This window comes from Leuciscus leuciscus (assembly GCF_965113295.1).
Source record: "Leuciscus leuciscus genome assembly, chromosome: 10".
Lineage (NCBI taxonomy): Eukaryota > Metazoa > Chordata > Actinopteri > Cypriniformes > Leuciscidae > Leuciscus > Leuciscus leuciscus.
The window spans coordinates 399,169-417,500 of record NC_138734.1 but is presented as its reverse complement, the minus strand read 5'-3'; the positions used below and the strand labels follow the sequence as shown (position 1 = coordinate 417,500).

Here is an 18,332-nt window from a genome sequence, read left to right as displayed (position 1 = left end):
ACACTCGCAGCACAACCTCGCAGCACAGCCTCGCAGCACAGACTCGAAGCACAGACTCGCAGCACATACTCGCTGCACAGACTCGAAGGACAGACTCGCAGCACATACTCGCTGCACAGACTCGCAGCACAGACTCGAAGCACAGCCTCGCAGCACAGACTCGAAGGACAGACTCGCAGCACAGACTCGAAGGACAGACTCGCAGCACAGACTCGAAGGACAGACTCGCAGCACAGACTCGAAGGACAGACTCGCAGGACAGACTCGCAGCACACACTCGCAGCACAGACTCGCAGCACAGCCTCGCAGCACAGACTCGAAGGACAGACTCGAAGGACAGACTCGCAGCACAGACTCGAAGCACAGCCTCGCAGCACAGACTCGAAGGACAGACTCGAAGGACAGACTCGCAGCACAGACTCGAAGCACAGCCTCGCAGCACAGACTCGCAGCACAGCCTCGCAGCACAGACTCGAAGGACAGACTCGAAGGACAGACTCGCAGCACAGACTCGAAGCACAGCCTCGCAGCACAGACTCGAAGGACAGACTCGCAGCACAGACTCGAAGGACAGACTCGCAGCACAGACTCGAAGGACAGACTCGCAGCACAGACTCGCAGCACAGCCTCGCAGCACAGACTCGAAGGACAGCCTCACAGCACAGACTCGAAGCACAGACTCGAAGCACAGAATCGAAGCACAGCTTCGCAGCACAGACTCGAAGGACAGACTCGCAGCACAGACTCGAAGGACAGACTCGCAGCACAGACTCGAAGGACAGACTCGCAGCACAGACTCGCAGCACAGCCTCGCAGCACAGACTCGAAGGACAGACTCGCAGCACAGACTCGAAGGACAGACTCGCAGCACAGACTCGAAGGACAGACTCGCAGCACAGACTCGAAGGACAGACTCGCAGCACAGCCTCGCAGCACAGACTCGAAGGACAGCCTCACAGCACAGACTCGAAGCACAGACTCGAAGCACAGAATCGAAGCACAGCTTCGCAGCACAGACTCGAAGGACAGACTCGCAGCACAGACTCGAAGGACAGACTCGCAGCACAGACTCGAATGACAGACTCGCAGCACAGACTCGCAGCACAGCCTCGCAGCACAGACTCGAAGGACAGCCTCACAGCACAGACTCGAAGCACAGACTCGAAGCACAGAATCGAAGCACAGCTTCGCAGCACAGACTCGAAGGACAGACTCGCAGCACAGACTCGAAGGACAGACTCGCAGCACAGACTCGAAGGACAGACTCGCAGCACAGACTCGCAGCACAGACTCGCAGCACAGACTCGAAGGACAGCCTCACAGCACAGACTCGAAGGACAGCCTCACAGCACAGACTCGAAGCACAGAATCGAAGCACAGCCTCGCAGCACAGACTCGCAGAACACACTCGCAGCACAGACTCGCAGCACAGACTCGGAGCACACGCTCGCAGCACAGGCTCGCAGCACAGGCTCGCAGCACAGCCTCGAAGCACAGAATCGAAGCACAGCCTCGCAGCACAGACTCGCAGCACAGCCTCGCAGCACAGACTCGCAGCACAGACTCGCAGCACACACTCGCAGCACAGACTCGCAGCACAGACTCGCAGCACACGCTCGCAGCACAGGCTCGCAGCACAGGCTCGCAGCACAGACTCGCAGCACAGACTCGAAGCACAGCCTCGCAGCACAGACTCGCAGCACAGACTCGAAGCACAGCCTCGCAGCACAGACTCGAAGGACAGCCTCGCAGCACAGACTCGCAGCACAGACTCGAAGCACAGCCTCGCAGCACAGACTCGCAGCACAGACTCGAAGGACAGACTCGCAGCACAGACTCGCAGAGCGAAAGCAAAGCTTTTTTAGGTTATTACTGTTTCTATTTTTTCTATAGTGTGATAAACATCAAACCCAGCGGTTCTACAAAAGACTGTCCGCCACCTACTGGTGTAAAGATGCATCACAGGAAGAGACTGAAAAAATCCTTTTGAAGATTCGATTCATTTGAAGATTTCTAACGTGATGTTCAGAATAGGACACAAACTTTTTGTTGCAATTTTTACTGCATATTGTCTGTCAGCAAAACTGGATCCTTCAATGCGATAAAGAGCGGCTTCAGATATCAGCTCTTCAGGATTCAGAGAGTTCGGTAGTTTTCTATTCTGAACATACTGTGACTGAAATATGTGATTATCAAGGAACTGAACTTATAATCATGTGACCATCTCTACATAAACACGTGTGACAGATAAATGTGGATGTGGTCGATTATTATCACCCTTACCATCAAAATCAGTTCTTATAGCATTATGATTTAACACAGTTATTTTATATCTCATCACAGCTGCTTTCTTCTGACAGAACTATAGCTCAGCTTCGGCACAAACAGCGTTTGGGTGTCATGATATTAATATTCATAAACCCAAGCCCAATAACTGCTACTGTTATCTTTTTATTTATACACTGCCATTCAAAAGTTTTGGATCTGTACGTTTTAAAATGTTTTTAAAAGAAGTCTCTTATGCTTTGTTTATATATTTTTCAAAACAAACAGTAAAACAGTGAAATATTATTATAATGTAAATCAGCTGTTTTCTATGTGAATATTTGGTCAGAGCACAAGCCAAAAAGTTCTCGCCGTAAACCTCAAGATTTCTCACTTAATGGAAATCGGTTTTGACCAGGTCTCCTCGCCCCTGTTACAGCCCACCCCCCACCTTTCAATTCATATCCACTTCATACTTATTTACTGCTGGGCTTAAAGAAAGGAATGTGTTGTGCCATTGTCAATCCACTGATGTTCATCCTAACAAACTCTTCCTGGAAATTTTAAACCAGGAAATTCCTAACCCTAACCCTAACCCAAACTGTAATACATTTGATTTTTCAGGAGTCTTTGATGAATAGAAAGTTCAAAAGAAGAGCAATTATTTAAAAATAATTTTTGTAATCGTCAAAGAATCCTGAAAAAACTGTTTCAAACACTGATTATAATCATAAATGTTTCTTGGTCATCAAATCATCATATTAGAATGATTTCTGAAGGATCATGTGACACTGAAGACTGGAGTAATGATGCTGGAAATTCAGCTTTGATCACAGGAATAAATTACACTTTACTATATATTCACATAGAAAACAGCTGATTTACATTCTAATAATATTTCACTGTTTTACTGTTTTTTTTAATTAGTTTTTTTAATGCAGCCATTAAAACAGGTTCAACAGAAAATACTTATTTTAAAAACATTAAAAATCTTACCGATCCCAAACTTTTGAATGGCAGTGTATATACATATACACACACACACACACACACACACACACACACACACACACACACACACACACACACACACGTACATCATATGAACACACAGTATATGATTGAATATATGGTAAGTGTGTCTCCACAGGCACTTTCAAGCTGATTTCATACAATATACACCAAATGTCTCTTTCTTCCATTACAGCTTCATTCAGCTGATCAATAATTCATCCTGATTTATCTTCCTCTGCAATAAAACACCTTGGTCTCTGTCTTTCCAGAATAATGAATATTGTACGAAGCCAGATCAGCGACTTCGTAAGCATGTATGAGGGGAATTAGGTTGATTATGATACTTTTAATAACATTGTTTCAAGTTATTTGCTGTGAAAATGAACAAGTGGCCACAATCTCATGGGGAAAAAGTGACAAAGTGTAAAAGACACTCAGTGTCATGATATTCAGAGAAAAGGAGGAGGAGGGGGAGGGGAGGAGAAGGAGGAGGAGCAGAAGGAGGAGGAGGATGATGGAGAAGAAGGAGGAGGAGGAGAAGGAGGAGGAGGAGCAGAAGGAGGAGGAGGAGGAGAAGAAGGAGGAGGAGGAGGAGGGGGAGGAGAAGAAGGAGGAGGAGGAGGATGATGATTGAGAAGAAGGAGGAGGAGGAGATGAAGGAGGAGGAGGAGCAGAAGGAGGAGGAGGAGGAGAAGGAGGAGGAGGAGGAGGAGGAGAAGGAGGAGGAGCAGAAGAAGGAGGAGGAGGAAGAGCAGAAGGAGGAGGAGGAGGTTCGGTAACTGTTCTCGCTGAGGTCACTGGATCCGAACGCGTGTCTGCTCTTCCTCGTCTCTGATTAAGATTAAGAGTGTTGTTCAGTTAGAGTGTGTCTCAGAGCAGCAGCTGTCCTAATGAACAAACTGAACATTCATGCATGTTGTAGACATTTACAATGTTATATAACATAATGAACATCTATTACCTGGCCTGAAGAACACAGAAGAGTTGCTCATGGTGACTCCAGAAGTGAGCTGAAACATTTGCTGCATCTTGTATTTGATGGCAGGAATCAGTCCTGTTTTCTGTCTCGTCTTGAACAGGAATCCATCACTGAACTCAAGGCTGATGTATCATTAAACCAAAGGAAGTGCTTTCTCAAGAACCTTTATATCACCACTGCAGGTTCTTTCATCAAAAATGATTGAAAATTAGTATTTGTGAGTATTACTGAAGACTCTGTCTGTAAAGTTTTGCCCAATCAATGGAGCATTGTGTGATGATGAGCGTGAAAACACCACATTAAAGCTGTTCAAACTCTCTAATCAAACACACCTGATTCAGCTCATTAGCAGAGACTCCAGGCCCTGGAATAATCAGGTCAGATCAGAGACAAACACAGAATGTGCAAAGACCATAGTCTATTCCCTTCTGCAGGTCTGAGATAAAGCTTCACTTCAGCTTTGACCCGGACAGGAATGAGTCTTCGTCCTCACTGACCTCACACTCCTCATTCATGGGAAATGGGGATTCAGCATTAGGGCAACACCAGATTGACAGATTTCTTTTAAAGGGGTGGTATAATGCCCTTTTCACAAGATGTAAAATTAGTCTCTGATGTCCCCAGAGTGTGTGTGTGAAGTTTTAGCTCAAAATACCCCACAGATATTTTTATATAGCATGTTAAAATTGTCACTTTTTGAGGGTGAGCAAAAACGCACCATTGTGTCTGTTCCTTTAAATGCAAATGAGCCGCTGCTCCCGCACAGAGGGCGGAGCTCCAAGAGCTCCTGTCCTTTTACCTCACAAACACATGCACTGAAAATTTCAAAAACTTTTACTGTCTGTTCACAACGCCGCCGGCGAGAGCGTCAAAGTGGCCGGAAGTCATTCGTTTTCAATGTGAGCCGGCGATGAGCTCCGGCGAGGCGCGTCTTGGAAAGCGAGAGCGGCGAGAAGAGTTGAAGTCAGGTCAACTTTGTGGTAATGAGCTATGACGCGGTTCAGCAGCAACCAATCTAAATGTAGAAGTCCTCCGCTTGAGAGGATTCCAGACCACATTAGTTCCAAGCAAAATAGAGGAGAGGTTGATATTGTGAATTTGATAAGAAGGCGCGCAACACTATTTATAGGCAACATTTTCGCGCTAAAACGCTGGTTTTTCAGTGGGAAGGCAAATTAGATTAGCACTTAAAGGACAAGTTCGGTATTTTACACTTAAAGCCCTGTTTACAGATCGTATCTGATGAAATAGAACGGTTAAGATAAAAATTTGGACACATGCTGCTGTCCCGAGAATTTTAGGTTTATTTCGCTTCCCCCCCCCCACCCCCACAATGGTTGTCAATATGCACTGGAAGATTCCGTCCTAAAAACACATTAAACTTTCGTTTACAAAGACGTGAAACTCACCGAGTGGTCAGCGGTGTTCACTGATATGTTCCATCAAAAATCGCTGAAAAAGATGCATTCCAACAGGTTTTATCGTAGTTTTTGTCCAACTCCATTGACTTGCTGTGAGACCGCAGCACCTTTACGATATTACTCCGCCGCTTCTTCTTCTGCTTCTTCTGTGTATTCAATGAAATGCCCGTGGTTTGCTTGCAATTGGCAAAGGTGCATTATCGCCACCAACTGGGCTGGAGTGTCTATTATTCAAGCTCTCAACGGAAGAATCACGGGTGTGACGCGTTTGGCAAAATAGGTCCACAAAAGCGAAATAAACCTAAAATTCTCGGGACAGGAGCATGTGTCCAAATTTTAATCTTAAACGTTCTATTTCATCAGATATGATCTGTAAACAGGGCTTTAAGTGTAAAATACCGAACTTGTCCTTTAAAGGGTAACTAAACCCCTGGTCAGAGCCTGACTCCACCCACTGGCAATATTTGAAAAATGCTGGAAAAGTAGGCAGAGCCCAGTGGAGAGGGGGCGTGCATCTATGACATGCATCCATTATTATATGACATACATTATTATGACATGCATCCATTATTATATGACATGCATCCATTATTATGACATGCAGTGGCCGATTTAGCAAATCGGGGGCCCAAGGCGAAGGTAGGTAGGCTATGGGCCCCTCCCCATCTAATCTTTAAAAGAGAACGAAAAAAATATGTACCGACTGAATGGTGGATAGAAGCGAATCTACGGGGAAGTAAAGGTGAGAGAGGAGAAAAAAAAACGTCCCCTTTAAACCCTGCATACACTTCTTTACTCCTAAACAGACACATGTTACAATGTTTACATGGTACAATTTCTGGTAAGCTATGTTTTGTTTTGTTTTGTTTTTTGCTTGACAAATTTCACCATTTCGATTTAATTCTTGTGATTTGATTCAATATTGACTCATTTGGATAAATATTAGGTAACGTTTCACAAGATAGGTGTTACTTTTTCTCAAGAAAAAAAAAGCCCTATCAGCTGGTATAATTTAAGGTTAAAATAAGTAATATAGTACACATATTTAGCCAAATACTCTCTATAGCTCTTTTTTTCTAGCCAATTAAATGGCTTTCCTGAGGTAAATGTTATGTGACGATTGTTCTCCAGCTGTTTTACCTCTTTCCGCGGTTGAAAAACACTTATTGATCGATATTATGAATGAGGATATACATTTCGGTAAGTTATACTGTATCTTTCAACATTGTTAATTCGTGTTTATTTACTATTAGCTAGAGATGATCAGTTCACGTGCCGCTATAGGAACATGCATCCATTATTATATGACATGCTTTCATTATTATATGACATCCATCCATTATTATGACATGCATCCATTATTATATTACATCCATCCATTATTATGACATGCATCCATTATTATATGACATCCATCCATTATTATGACATGCATCCATTATTATATTACATGCATTCATTATATTACATGCATCCATTATTATATGACATGCTTTCATTATTATATTACATCCATCCATTATTATGACATGCATCCATTATTATATTACATGCATTCATTATTACATTACATGCATCCATTATTATATGACATGCATTCATTATTACATTACATGCATCCATTATTATATGACATGCATTCATTATTACATTACATGCATCCATTATTATATGACATGCATTCATTATATTACATGCATCCATTATTATATGACATGCATTCATTATTATATTACATGCATCCATTATTATATTACATGCATTCATTATATTACATGCATCCATTATTATATGACATGCATTCATTATTATATGACATGCATCCATTATTATATTACATGCATTCATTATATTACATGCATTCATTATTATATGACATGCATTCATTATTATATTACATGCATCCATTATTATATGACATGCATTCATTATTATATTACATGCATCCATTATTATATGACATGCATCCAGATTGTGATTGGTCAGTGTCAGCGCTGGCCTTCTGGAGTCTGATGCTTAACTCTTGATCTCCTACATCGCTGTTGAAGTTTCATGTGTCTCGTATCACCCGCGCTCTCTTTCTGCTCATAATAAAATCATGCTCACTCAAATCAATATTTCATGTCATTTATTTATTTATGAAGTAAGTAGGCATGTAATCTGCAGGATAATGTACAGTCAGGCTCTGGGTTTACTGCACAAGAACACCCGCTGACGGCGTATTACATCATTCAGCAGAGAGAGACCATATAATATTACGACTGAACTCATTTTTATTTGTAATGTGCTTTTATTAAAAGCCCCCCCACACACACACTTCATAAACGCAACAGGCCCAAAGTACTGAAGGAAACTTTATTAAAATAAATGAAGGAACAGAGAAACATCACAATGGCAAACGCTTCACTAAACTAGCAGATCAGTATTGGACAGTGATGGTTCTTCGATGCTCACAGGACGAACGCTGCGAGAACATGAGGCTGTGAGGGACTCAATTCATTCTACAGGAGTGAAGCACACACACACGCACACACCCTCTGATTTATGTATAGCTATGTACAGGTCTGAGACGCTGTGATTGGCTAGTGGATCCGCGTCAGTTCCTCCACGATCTTGATCACCTCGTCCACCGTGGCTTCACGCTTCATTCCACTGCCGTCGTCGATCTGCAACACACACACACACACAAACATAAGCATATAACACATTTACATTTACATTTATTCATTTAGCTGACGCTTTTATACAAAGCGACTTACAATTGCTATATATGTCAGAGGTCGCACGCCTCTGGAGCAACTAGGGGTTAAGTGTCTTGCTCAGGGACACATTGGTGTCTCACAGTGGATTCGAACCCGGGTCTCTCACACCAAAGGCATGTGTCTTATCCATTGCGCTACCACCACCATAACACAGATAAAGTGCACTAAAGCATGCAGAAAAACACTGGATATAAAAGCATCGTATGAATCACACAATCATGTCAGTGTTTTCTCACTGACAGAAACCTGAAGCTCAAAGAAAGTTCAGTTTCGCATCTGTAATTACACCTTTCCTGTGCAGTGATTCAGCTCATCGATATGATCTTTCCAGCACGACTTTAAAGCACCATATGCTGCTTATAATATCCCACAATTCTGTGCGTGATCCCGTGAGAGTGGAGCTGAAGAAAAGAATGGCGCCTGAAAACTGCAGTCAATGTCTCTGCACAATTTCTTCAACTTTAGACTCAATTTCTAGCAAGAACCAGAGCCCGTCTGCGCAGAGCCTGGCCACTCCTTATCAAGTCCTATTGTACCGAATTGTGGTTGTAGTTCCACCAGAGTTCCACTGGGGGCGCTCGCCCATGAGTGCTAAATGAATGGGAGTCTATGGCGCTAGACGGCTAAATTTGTCTCTTCCACCCGATTGGCGTTGAGAAATCTCAGATTTGATTGTAGGTTTTGCAAGTTCAACATGGGTTATAGGTCGAAAGTTGAATGAACGAGTACTTATGTCCTTTCCATTTCTTACAGGTTGAGTTGTTGTTGCCCATAACACGCTAGCATTCTGCTAATGAACGCTGATTGGTCAGTGAAGGACTGATTACGACCAGAGGTACCGCTTGATGGCATCCGAAGCGGGACCAGACCAGAACTTTTTCACCCAAGTTTTTTTTCAACGCAGCAACTTTTTTTGGGGGGTTGCTGGCACTGTAATCTGCCTATGGTTATGGGTTTGGGTTAGGGTTAGGGGTTATGGGTTAGTTATACATGTACTGTGAAATTTACACGGACAATACATTGAATTTGAGTACTTGTGTTATTCTTGTGTTAGGAAATACAGGATACATATGGTATAGTATTGCCACCTTAAAAGCAACAACAACCAATGTCCCGAAAAGAAAAGAAAGTGCAGAGCGCGAAAGCACCAGTGATTGAAGGATTGATGTAAAGCAGTATCTCTGGTCGTACGATGTGTATGACGTCATTGACTAGAGATGCACCGATTGATCGGCTGGTGACCGGAATTGGCTGATTTTCACCTGAGAGTACGGCGCCACATTTATAATGTTCAGTGACGTCGCATCACTGCCAGATTCAAACTGTGCTTTCATGCGTTGGCTTGCGCTGAGCCAGAGTCGGACGCGTTCAGCGCTGTCATATATCACAACTAAGCAGTGTTTTCAACCTCATAATGTTTATTTTAGGTTTCAGATATTTAAATACACATAAGCACGAGTAAAACAATACATTTGGAGTTTGTAAAATACACACTGATATCTGTGGAAGCAGCAATAACAATCTATTCAAATATAATTTGCCGACATGTGTTAGACAAATATCAGACAAACATAGTGGAAGTAACTATAAAGTTTAACGTTACTTTATACGGCCACATTCTTGCATTTATTCCGGGAGAAACCGATGACTTCACGTGCTGTAAATCCGTCTGACAGGACAACATTGCGGCGCCCATCTCATGTTATAGATCAAGATTATTTATAAAGGTTTTTAAACGACCAAACACACTCACTTACACGTGTTTGAGAATCGGAATATCAGATAGGCTAGTTGATGACATGGTAAGCAAGTTTGTGAATATTTTGAATAAAAAAGGAAAAGCAAATAAAAGCGACACATCTGTCATACAGTATTATTGTGGCTGCGGTGTATCGCGTGACGCATCGCCATGGAAACATTAAAGGGAACGTTCGCCTTGAAAAAACTCACTCTGGGGGTGGGGGGTCAGTTCGAATATTTTAAACTTACGCATGAAAGGGTTAAAGAAAAGATCGAAAATAAATATTTGTGTGTGCTGTAAAGAGGTTAGAAAAAAATGTAATCGGAATCGGCTAAAATCAGTATCGGCAGGTCAAACTCAATGAAAAATCGGAAATGGCCTAGAAAACTGTAATCGGTGCATCTCTATCATTGACATTTTAAAATACTTTTTAAAGCAAATAAGTGACTCTAAAAAATCTAACACCCAGCAGTGTGTGATTTCTTTGCATCTCCTTTCGAATACAACATTCAAATTACCAGACAAAAAATTATATCTGAGAAAAGTGGATTTTGAGGGGTATAGCCCCATAGACCTCCATTCATTCTGCACTCGTCCCGTGAGCGCCCCCATGTGGAGCCAGAGTGGAACTGCAACCAGTTCAGAAGCCGGAAGTTTAATGAAAGTGGAAGTTCTCCCCTTATTAGACATTCTCTGTGACAGACAGATGTAGATCTCCTCCATAACTGATGAAACACAGCGGACTCGAGGCCTGATGATGTCGCTCTCCAGCGCGGACTCGAGGCCTGATGATGTCGCTCGTTACAGGAACATGTGCGTCTGATGTCTGTGTTATTTTGGGTCTTGTGTCTGTCGTTAGATTAAAAAGAAACTGACAGCTAATGAATGTCTGTCTTTCTTCACTACGCTGTGGATTCAGAACTGACGGGTGAATCGCACTCACGCTCCATGACGATGACGTCACCAGAAGGGGGGGACGATGACGTCATCAGAAAGGGGGCGATGACGTCAGCAGAAGGGGGGCGATGACGTCACCAGAAGGGGGACGATGACGTCGCCAGAAGGGGGGGGCGATGACGTCACCAGAAGGGGGACGATGACGTCACCAGAAGGGGGGGGGGGGGGGGGCGATGACGTCACCAGAAGGGGGGACGATGACGTCACCAGAAGGGGGGGACGATGACATCACCAGAAGGGGGGGCGATGACGTCACCAGAAGGGGGGGGACGATGACGTCATCAGAAAGGGGGCGACGACGTCATCAGAAGGGGGGCGATGACGTCAGCAGAAGGGGGGGGGGGGGGGGGTGATGACGTCAGCAGAAGGGGGGCGATGACGTCATCAGTGTGCGAGTGAACGCGTGAGGCTCACCTGGAGAGTGCTGACCACCTCCTGCATCTTGGCCCGGCCCAGGTCCAGGAAGCTCTCGATCAGGTCTCCGTCGATGAAGCCTGTGGCCTGCTCCGTCTTACGCTCGGTGTGGAACGACCTCCAGGTGGCGCTAGTCAAGGACTCAACAGGTCAAATACAGTTCAAGCCCAAGAGTGTCGATTCAGCAAACACACAGTCTCTGTCTCTGTCACGCACGCACGCGCTCTCTCTCTCTCACACACACACACGTGATAACACAGCACGTGTCTCAGAGATTGTGTGTTAAAGGATATAAGCTGTGCTCAATCTTGCCGACACTCTTGATGACCTTGTTGAGTCGGTTCTGTAGATCCAGCAGTAAACTGTACCAGCCCTCCGACAGAGACGTCACCAAACCTCAAACACAGAAAGAAACAGTCATCAAAACTCACATTCACACACACGACCAACATCATGGTGCCGGTATATAGATCATGACATGGCTCTTTTACTTGAAATTGAAGTGTATATCACACTGCAGAAACTCACAGCTGTACTCTACACGTGACCTAACCCTGGTGACGTCACAGGTGGGTGGGTGGGTGTGTGTGTGTGTGTGTGTGTGTGTGTTAGGGGTGTAACGGTTCACAAAATTCACGGTTCGGTTCGATACGATACACTTGTGTCACGGTTCGGTACGGTTCGGTACGTTTTCCATAGGCTACAGCAAAAATAAATAAATGCCAGAGAAATTTCATTTTTTAATCAAAACAGAGGGGAAGGGGTAAGTGAAGGGGTAAGGGATAGAATTGGGATTGGCCCTAAGAGTAGCTCAGTTTCGTTCCTTACATTGCATTTGCCAGTTGATGTTGTGGTCGCGCCAGCCTCTATGAGCGCGCTTTCCACCCGCGACGCGCCTTCATTTGAAATAACGAAATTTTGGTCGGCAGAAAAAATGGTCCAACGAACCGTTCGGTATGTAATGCGTACCGAAAACCGAACCGAAAGCCTCATACCGAACGGTTCGATACGAATACGCGTATCGTTACACCCCTAGTGTGTGTGTGTGTGAAGCTCACCGATCATGCCGTTGACGGTGCCGAACAGCACGGACCCCTGTGTGGGAGTGGAGCTCTCGCCCAGGTTCTGCAGGACCAGGGAACCGTGGGAAAACACGTTAACAAACTCGCCCAGGTGGAACAGACCCACTTCCTGCAGATGCTGCCGCTCCTCGTCTGTGGTCGCCGCACTGAACACACACACACACACACACACACTGTTGCTCACCGGACACACACACACACTGTTGCTCACCGGACACACACACACACTGTTCCTCACAGGACACACACACACTCTAATGGTGCGTTCACACCGGACGCGAATAGCGCGTCAGGCGCGAGTGATTTCAATGTTAAGTCAATGCAAAGACGCGTTACGCGCGTAAAAAATTCCTGCGGCGCGAATGAGGCGTAGAGCGCGGCGCGGTAGACGCGAATACGCCTCGTTCGCGCGTCAAGTTCGCGCGAATAGTGCGAATTGAGCGTCTGCCGCGTTAAGCGCGAATGATTTTATTAGTGCTTTTGTGCATTGCCGCGTTTGACGCAAATTCGCGTCTGCCGCCCGAGTTGAAAAATCTGAACTTCTGCGTCAATTCGCGCCGCATTAACCAATCAGGAGCCTGCTTGCTGCTGTCACGTGGTGAAGTGACAGTTTATAATGTTATTTTATGTTTGGCCTCAATAAATTATTTTGTAATATGACTAAAATGCACAACAAAGCAAATCTTTCACATAAAAACTCGATTTCGATTTCAATATATGAGAGATACTCATTTTGTATTGAATGCAATTTATTCCATATCTATATGAAACATTATTAATCTAATGTAAAGACAACAAACACAATTTAGTGTATAAAAAAATAAAAATAAAAAAAAATAAAAAATCACAGGACAGGTTTATCACTTTTGGAGGCTGGCTCCATTTATTATCAAAACAAAAATAAATGACAGATTAGGTGGGTGCGGGCGAGGGTGAACCTCACGCCGGGCTGTACAGCGCGGGCTCGTCAGGCAGCGACCACTCGAGGCCGAGGCCTTATACGGCCTACGCTGTCCTCTTCAGCGTCCTCACCGTTAGGTCCACCAAAACTAGCTCCTGGACCAAATTGTGAAACTCCTGAAACCCTCCGGAGGGTCTGGTGGACCCGAGTACAGCGACGATGTCCCCTACGCAGCTGTTTCTGCTCTCCAGAGCATATACGGGTGGTGACTCTCTCGATTAATGCTAACGCTAATGCTCGATAAACATCTAAAAAAGATGGCCGCCAACGGGTTTCGAATCTTTCGCCTCTGACGCGCGTAAATTTCACTTCAAACTACGCGCAAATTAACACAAAGTGGTCAAGCATATAACTAGACGCGGCAGGCGCGAATTTGACGCGCTATTCGCGTCCGGTGTGAACGCACAGGTTCCTCTCTCGCTCACTCGCGGTTCCTCACATGAGCACTGCACGACACATGACACGACACACTCGTTTCCAGTGGAGAGTAGCCCAGTACTGGAGCTGCATGGAGTTATGATCATACGAATATGTGGAAAATTCGGCTTCGTACGCGTTGAAATATATGAACTTCTGCGGCTAGACCATCTGTGATGTATTCTAATCAAAACTATGAGCAAGAAACTAGAATTACCAAAATGAACACTTTAACGTTATTCTGTAAATACTATTTCTGTAAAATGGCAGTTATTAATAATTATGGCAGAAATAATTATATATTAATTATTAAATCAATATTTATGTTGATTAGCTTTATAAAATCTACTGTTTTTATTTTAAATGTACTGACGGTCATATATTTTGTGTGGATTTATTCACACATGCATTACATTCATTAAAATCATTAATTTGACCATGGTAATAAGTAGAAGTGTAACGGTTGCTTCACGAACAATTTCAAAGTTGCGTGCGACTGCCAATAGGGGCGAAATGCGACAATCGTGTGCAAATGTGTGCAGTGGAAAGGTGGCTTGAAGCTCGGCTCGGGTCGGGTTAGGGTTAGTGGTTCTGTTGGTCAATGCGGAGAATATGAGCTGAACCGATGTCAAATCTTTCGCCCTTGTGCGAAATTCCTATTGAAATGCCTGGATATATTTTCTGAGCCTGTGTAAATGTGAGCGCTCCTTCAGACGCCCGTCAGTCACATCTAACATCCATCATTCAGGGTGTGATGATGCCCTCGATCTGTTACCTGTCCTTCTGGCAGACGAACAGGTTGAACGCATTCTCGGCTCCGAGGAAGTTGTCATCATCCAGGATTTCGACAGCACTCATCCAGTTTGGATTGAAATCACGGGCAATCTAATGAAAAGACAACAGTAAGAGGAAGTTAAGCTTCCTTCCGACCAGAACCGCAGCAGAACCCCCAGAATGCAGTGCGTCAGCGGTCACCTCCTCGAAGCTGCCCTCCATGGGCTTGTATGCTAGCAGGAGCACCGAGCGCATCAGGTCCCCCACCAGGATGAAGTCGCCCTTCGTCTTCAGATACAGAGCCATGATGTTATTATAGTGGTTACACTCCGTCCGCAGCTCCTTCTCTGCCGTCCACTCGTACAGACGGACCTGCGCAGACACACACGTTAGCGGAGGAGACACACGTTAGCTAGCGGAGGAGACACATGTTAGCTAGCGGTGGAGACACACGTTAGCTAGTGGCGGAGACACACGTTAGTAGTGGACTCACACATTAGCGGCAGAGACATGTATTAGACACGTTAGCGGCGGGGACACGTGTTAGACACGTTAGCGGCGAGACGCACGCTAACGGCGGAGACACACGTAAACGTTAGCAACACGTTAGCGGCGGAGACACACGTTAGCAACACTTTAGCGGCGGAGACACACGTTAACATTAGCAACATGTTAGCGGCGGAGACACGTTAGCACGGAGACACGCGTTAGACACATTAGTGGCCTTATAAAAAGACACGTTAGCGGCAGAGATACATGTTAGCGGCAGAGACACACGTTAGCGTTAGCAACACATTAGCGGCGGAGACACACCTTAGCAACACATTAGCGGCGGAGACACACGTTAGCGGCATGATGCACGCTAGCGACAGGTTTGCACGGTTAGACACATTAGTGGCCTTATTAAAAGACACACTTTAGCGGCGGAGACACATTTGCGGCGGAGACACGCTAGAGGCGGGAAGGAGATGCGCTGAAGAGTGTGACAGGGCCAAACTCACGGTGCTGTTGATGCTGGCCAGCAGTTTGCCATTAAACTCCACCATCGAGTAAACGGCACCTTTGACCTCCTTCTCTGCCACCGTCTGCAGTTTACCTGAGAGCACAGAGAGAACAGCACATATGACTACACACATGTAAAATACACAGATCAAGGGTTTCAGTCTATTATGATCATCTTCAGCTCTAAAGGTTTCTGTATAAAGACCCCATTCATACTGTGGGGAAAAAAATCATATACTAAATGTCAAAATATTACTTAGAAAATATTTGGTTTCTATTTTTCTTTTCACTATAGTACTGTTAGAAATATTTATTCACTCATTTACTTATTTTAACCTTTTTTTAGTTTTTATGTTTGTTTATTTTATTTCAATTTTCTTTTATATACAGTTTTTCTCTAAACATTTCCACAGATTTTGTTTGTGGGAATTTAGTTGCGTTTCCAAATATTAATAAGAAATGGTAAAACTTCACATTCATAATTGAAAAAGCCACAATATTTGTAGAAACATGTAATAACCCTGTAGAGAATGGTGGTGTTTTTGAGGTTACCGTCAGTGTAGTGGAAGACGATGATGCGGCCCTGCTTAGGCTCCGCCTCCTCTGGATACACCATGGCTGTGCCGACGATGAAGTAGACGGCCGGATCCCGGCCCAGCTTACAGGAGACCATGCTGAGTGCGTACTCGTTCTGCAGGAACTGATGCGCGTGCAGCACTGCGGGAGAGGAGCGTTAGACCGCACACACACACACACACACTAGGGATGGGACGATTACCGGTTTCACTATAAACCACGATAAAATGTACTGACGGTTAGTATTAATCCTGTTCAGCCAGCAAAAATGTCTGATGCAGGCGTGCAGCGCGCAATGTTGGGGGTGGGGTGGGGGGTGGGGGGGGGTGTTTCAAGAAAGAATGGCGTTCTCTGGAGATTTTTCAGCCTTTTAAGAGAACCAATTCTGAGATGTGGTCATATTTTGGCTTTAACAAAAGTCCTGAGGGAAACTTAATCGAGGATGGTCACCCTGTCTGCAGAACATGCACAAGAAAAAGTCGCTGCAATAGAAACACTTCAAATCTGCGAGTCGTCTTGTGTGACCATCACCCACTGTTGTATAGCGAACGCAAGGCAATTTAACTTTGACCTCAACACTAAAACTACGTCTGGGAAATAATTGGGCATAAAATGTTGTTTTATATCACTCACTTGAAATAAACGTGAAGCTTCCGCAAAGAAAAGTTCGCCGCATGTGGCTTTGAGCCAAAGACGAACAAACAAGTTCAAACAAGACTATTAAGAGTGACATTTAATGGATAATAATGGATATTCATTATACACTTATTACACCGATTTTTTTACCACATAATTACGGGGAAATTAAGGTTTTAAATCTTACCTGTTTATAAATCCATTATGTAAAGCGTACAAAACAATCGTCCTGACAAGATGATCACAACAATATTATCAAACTCTGTAAACAATAAATCAACTCTGATTTAATTTTCAATACAATTAAAAACGGAGACGCAAGACGGCAGGTTGTATTTGAATGAAGCGAGAGACCGCGTCCGTTGTGATACATGTGCGCGGTGTTATAATGCGTTGCTATTGACGACGGTCATTATAAGGAAGGAAATGCCACAGAATAGAATCTTGCATTAAAAAGTGCATAGAGCTGCTCGTTTTATTTGTTGTTTGTTGATTTTCAAATATAAAACTTGTTGAAATGTCTTCAGTGTGAGCATCAACTCCTTTTGAACACTTTCATTTAATTTTAATAAAACCGTGATAATATTGATAATCACGATAATTTTGGTCACTATAATCGTGATGTTACATTTTCATACCGTCCCATCCCTAACACACACACACTCAAACACACTTACCCTCGAACGTGTGCTGATCCACCACCAGCAGACTGTGCACCTCCACCTCCTCCCCGAACGACGTCTCGTGAGGCGACGTGCTGCTGGGAAACAGCTTACTGGAGCTCACACTGCTGGAGAGAGCCTGCCACACACACACAAACACACTGCTTATTGGAGCTCACACTGCTGGACAGAGCCTGCGCGCTCACACACACAGAGCTTCTGTGATGCACTTCTGCATCCACAGAACATTCCTTTACTGCACTCACTGCACTCGCTCACTCGCTCACTCACTGCACTGCGCTCGACTCACTGCGCTCGACTCACTGCGCTCGACTCACTGCGCTCGACTCACTGCGCTCGACTCAACTCGCTCGACTCAACTCGCTCGACTCAACTCAACTCACTGGACTCAACTCACTGGACTCAACTCACTGGACTCAACTCACTGGACTCAACTCACTGGACTCAACTCACTGGACTCAACTCACTGGACTCGCTCAACTCATTCACTCACTGACTGCACTCGCTCAACTCACTGGACTCACTCACTGCACTCGCTCAATTCACTCACTGCACTCGCTCCTCTCACCCACTGGACTTGCTCGCTCACTGGACTCACTGCGCTCGCTCAACTCACCCACTGCACCCGCTCCTCTCACCCACTCGACT

General features: G+C 44.7%; 1 protein-coding gene across 1 annotated transcript in view; it reads right to left on the bottom strand.

Moving 5' to 3' along the window:
* Positions 1 to 7,792: 7,792 nt before the first annotated feature.
* ddb1 (damage-specific DNA binding protein 1) overlaps positions 7,793 to 18,332 on the bottom strand; it is a 47,553-nt gene continuing 37,013 nt past the window's right edge. Inside the window, exons 19-27 of the mRNA XM_082182062.1 lie at positions 17,679 to 17,802; positions 16,342 to 16,506; positions 15,789 to 15,883; positions 14,989 to 15,159; positions 14,789 to 14,898; positions 12,612 to 12,781; positions 11,847 to 11,949; positions 11,554 to 11,677; positions 7,793 to 8,345 (exon numbers count right to left, since the gene is read on the bottom strand). Of these exons, the coding sequence (XP_082038188.1) occupies positions 8,262 to 8,345; positions 11,554 to 11,677; positions 11,847 to 11,949; positions 12,612 to 12,781; positions 14,789 to 14,898; positions 14,989 to 15,159; positions 15,789 to 15,883; positions 16,342 to 16,506; positions 17,679 to 17,802 (1,146 nt within the window). The 3' untranslated portion in view covers positions 7,793 to 8,261. The remainder of the gene's footprint in view (positions 8,346 to 11,553; positions 11,678 to 11,846; positions 11,950 to 12,611; positions 12,782 to 14,788; positions 14,899 to 14,988; positions 15,160 to 15,788; positions 15,884 to 16,341; positions 16,507 to 17,678; positions 17,803 to 18,332) is intronic.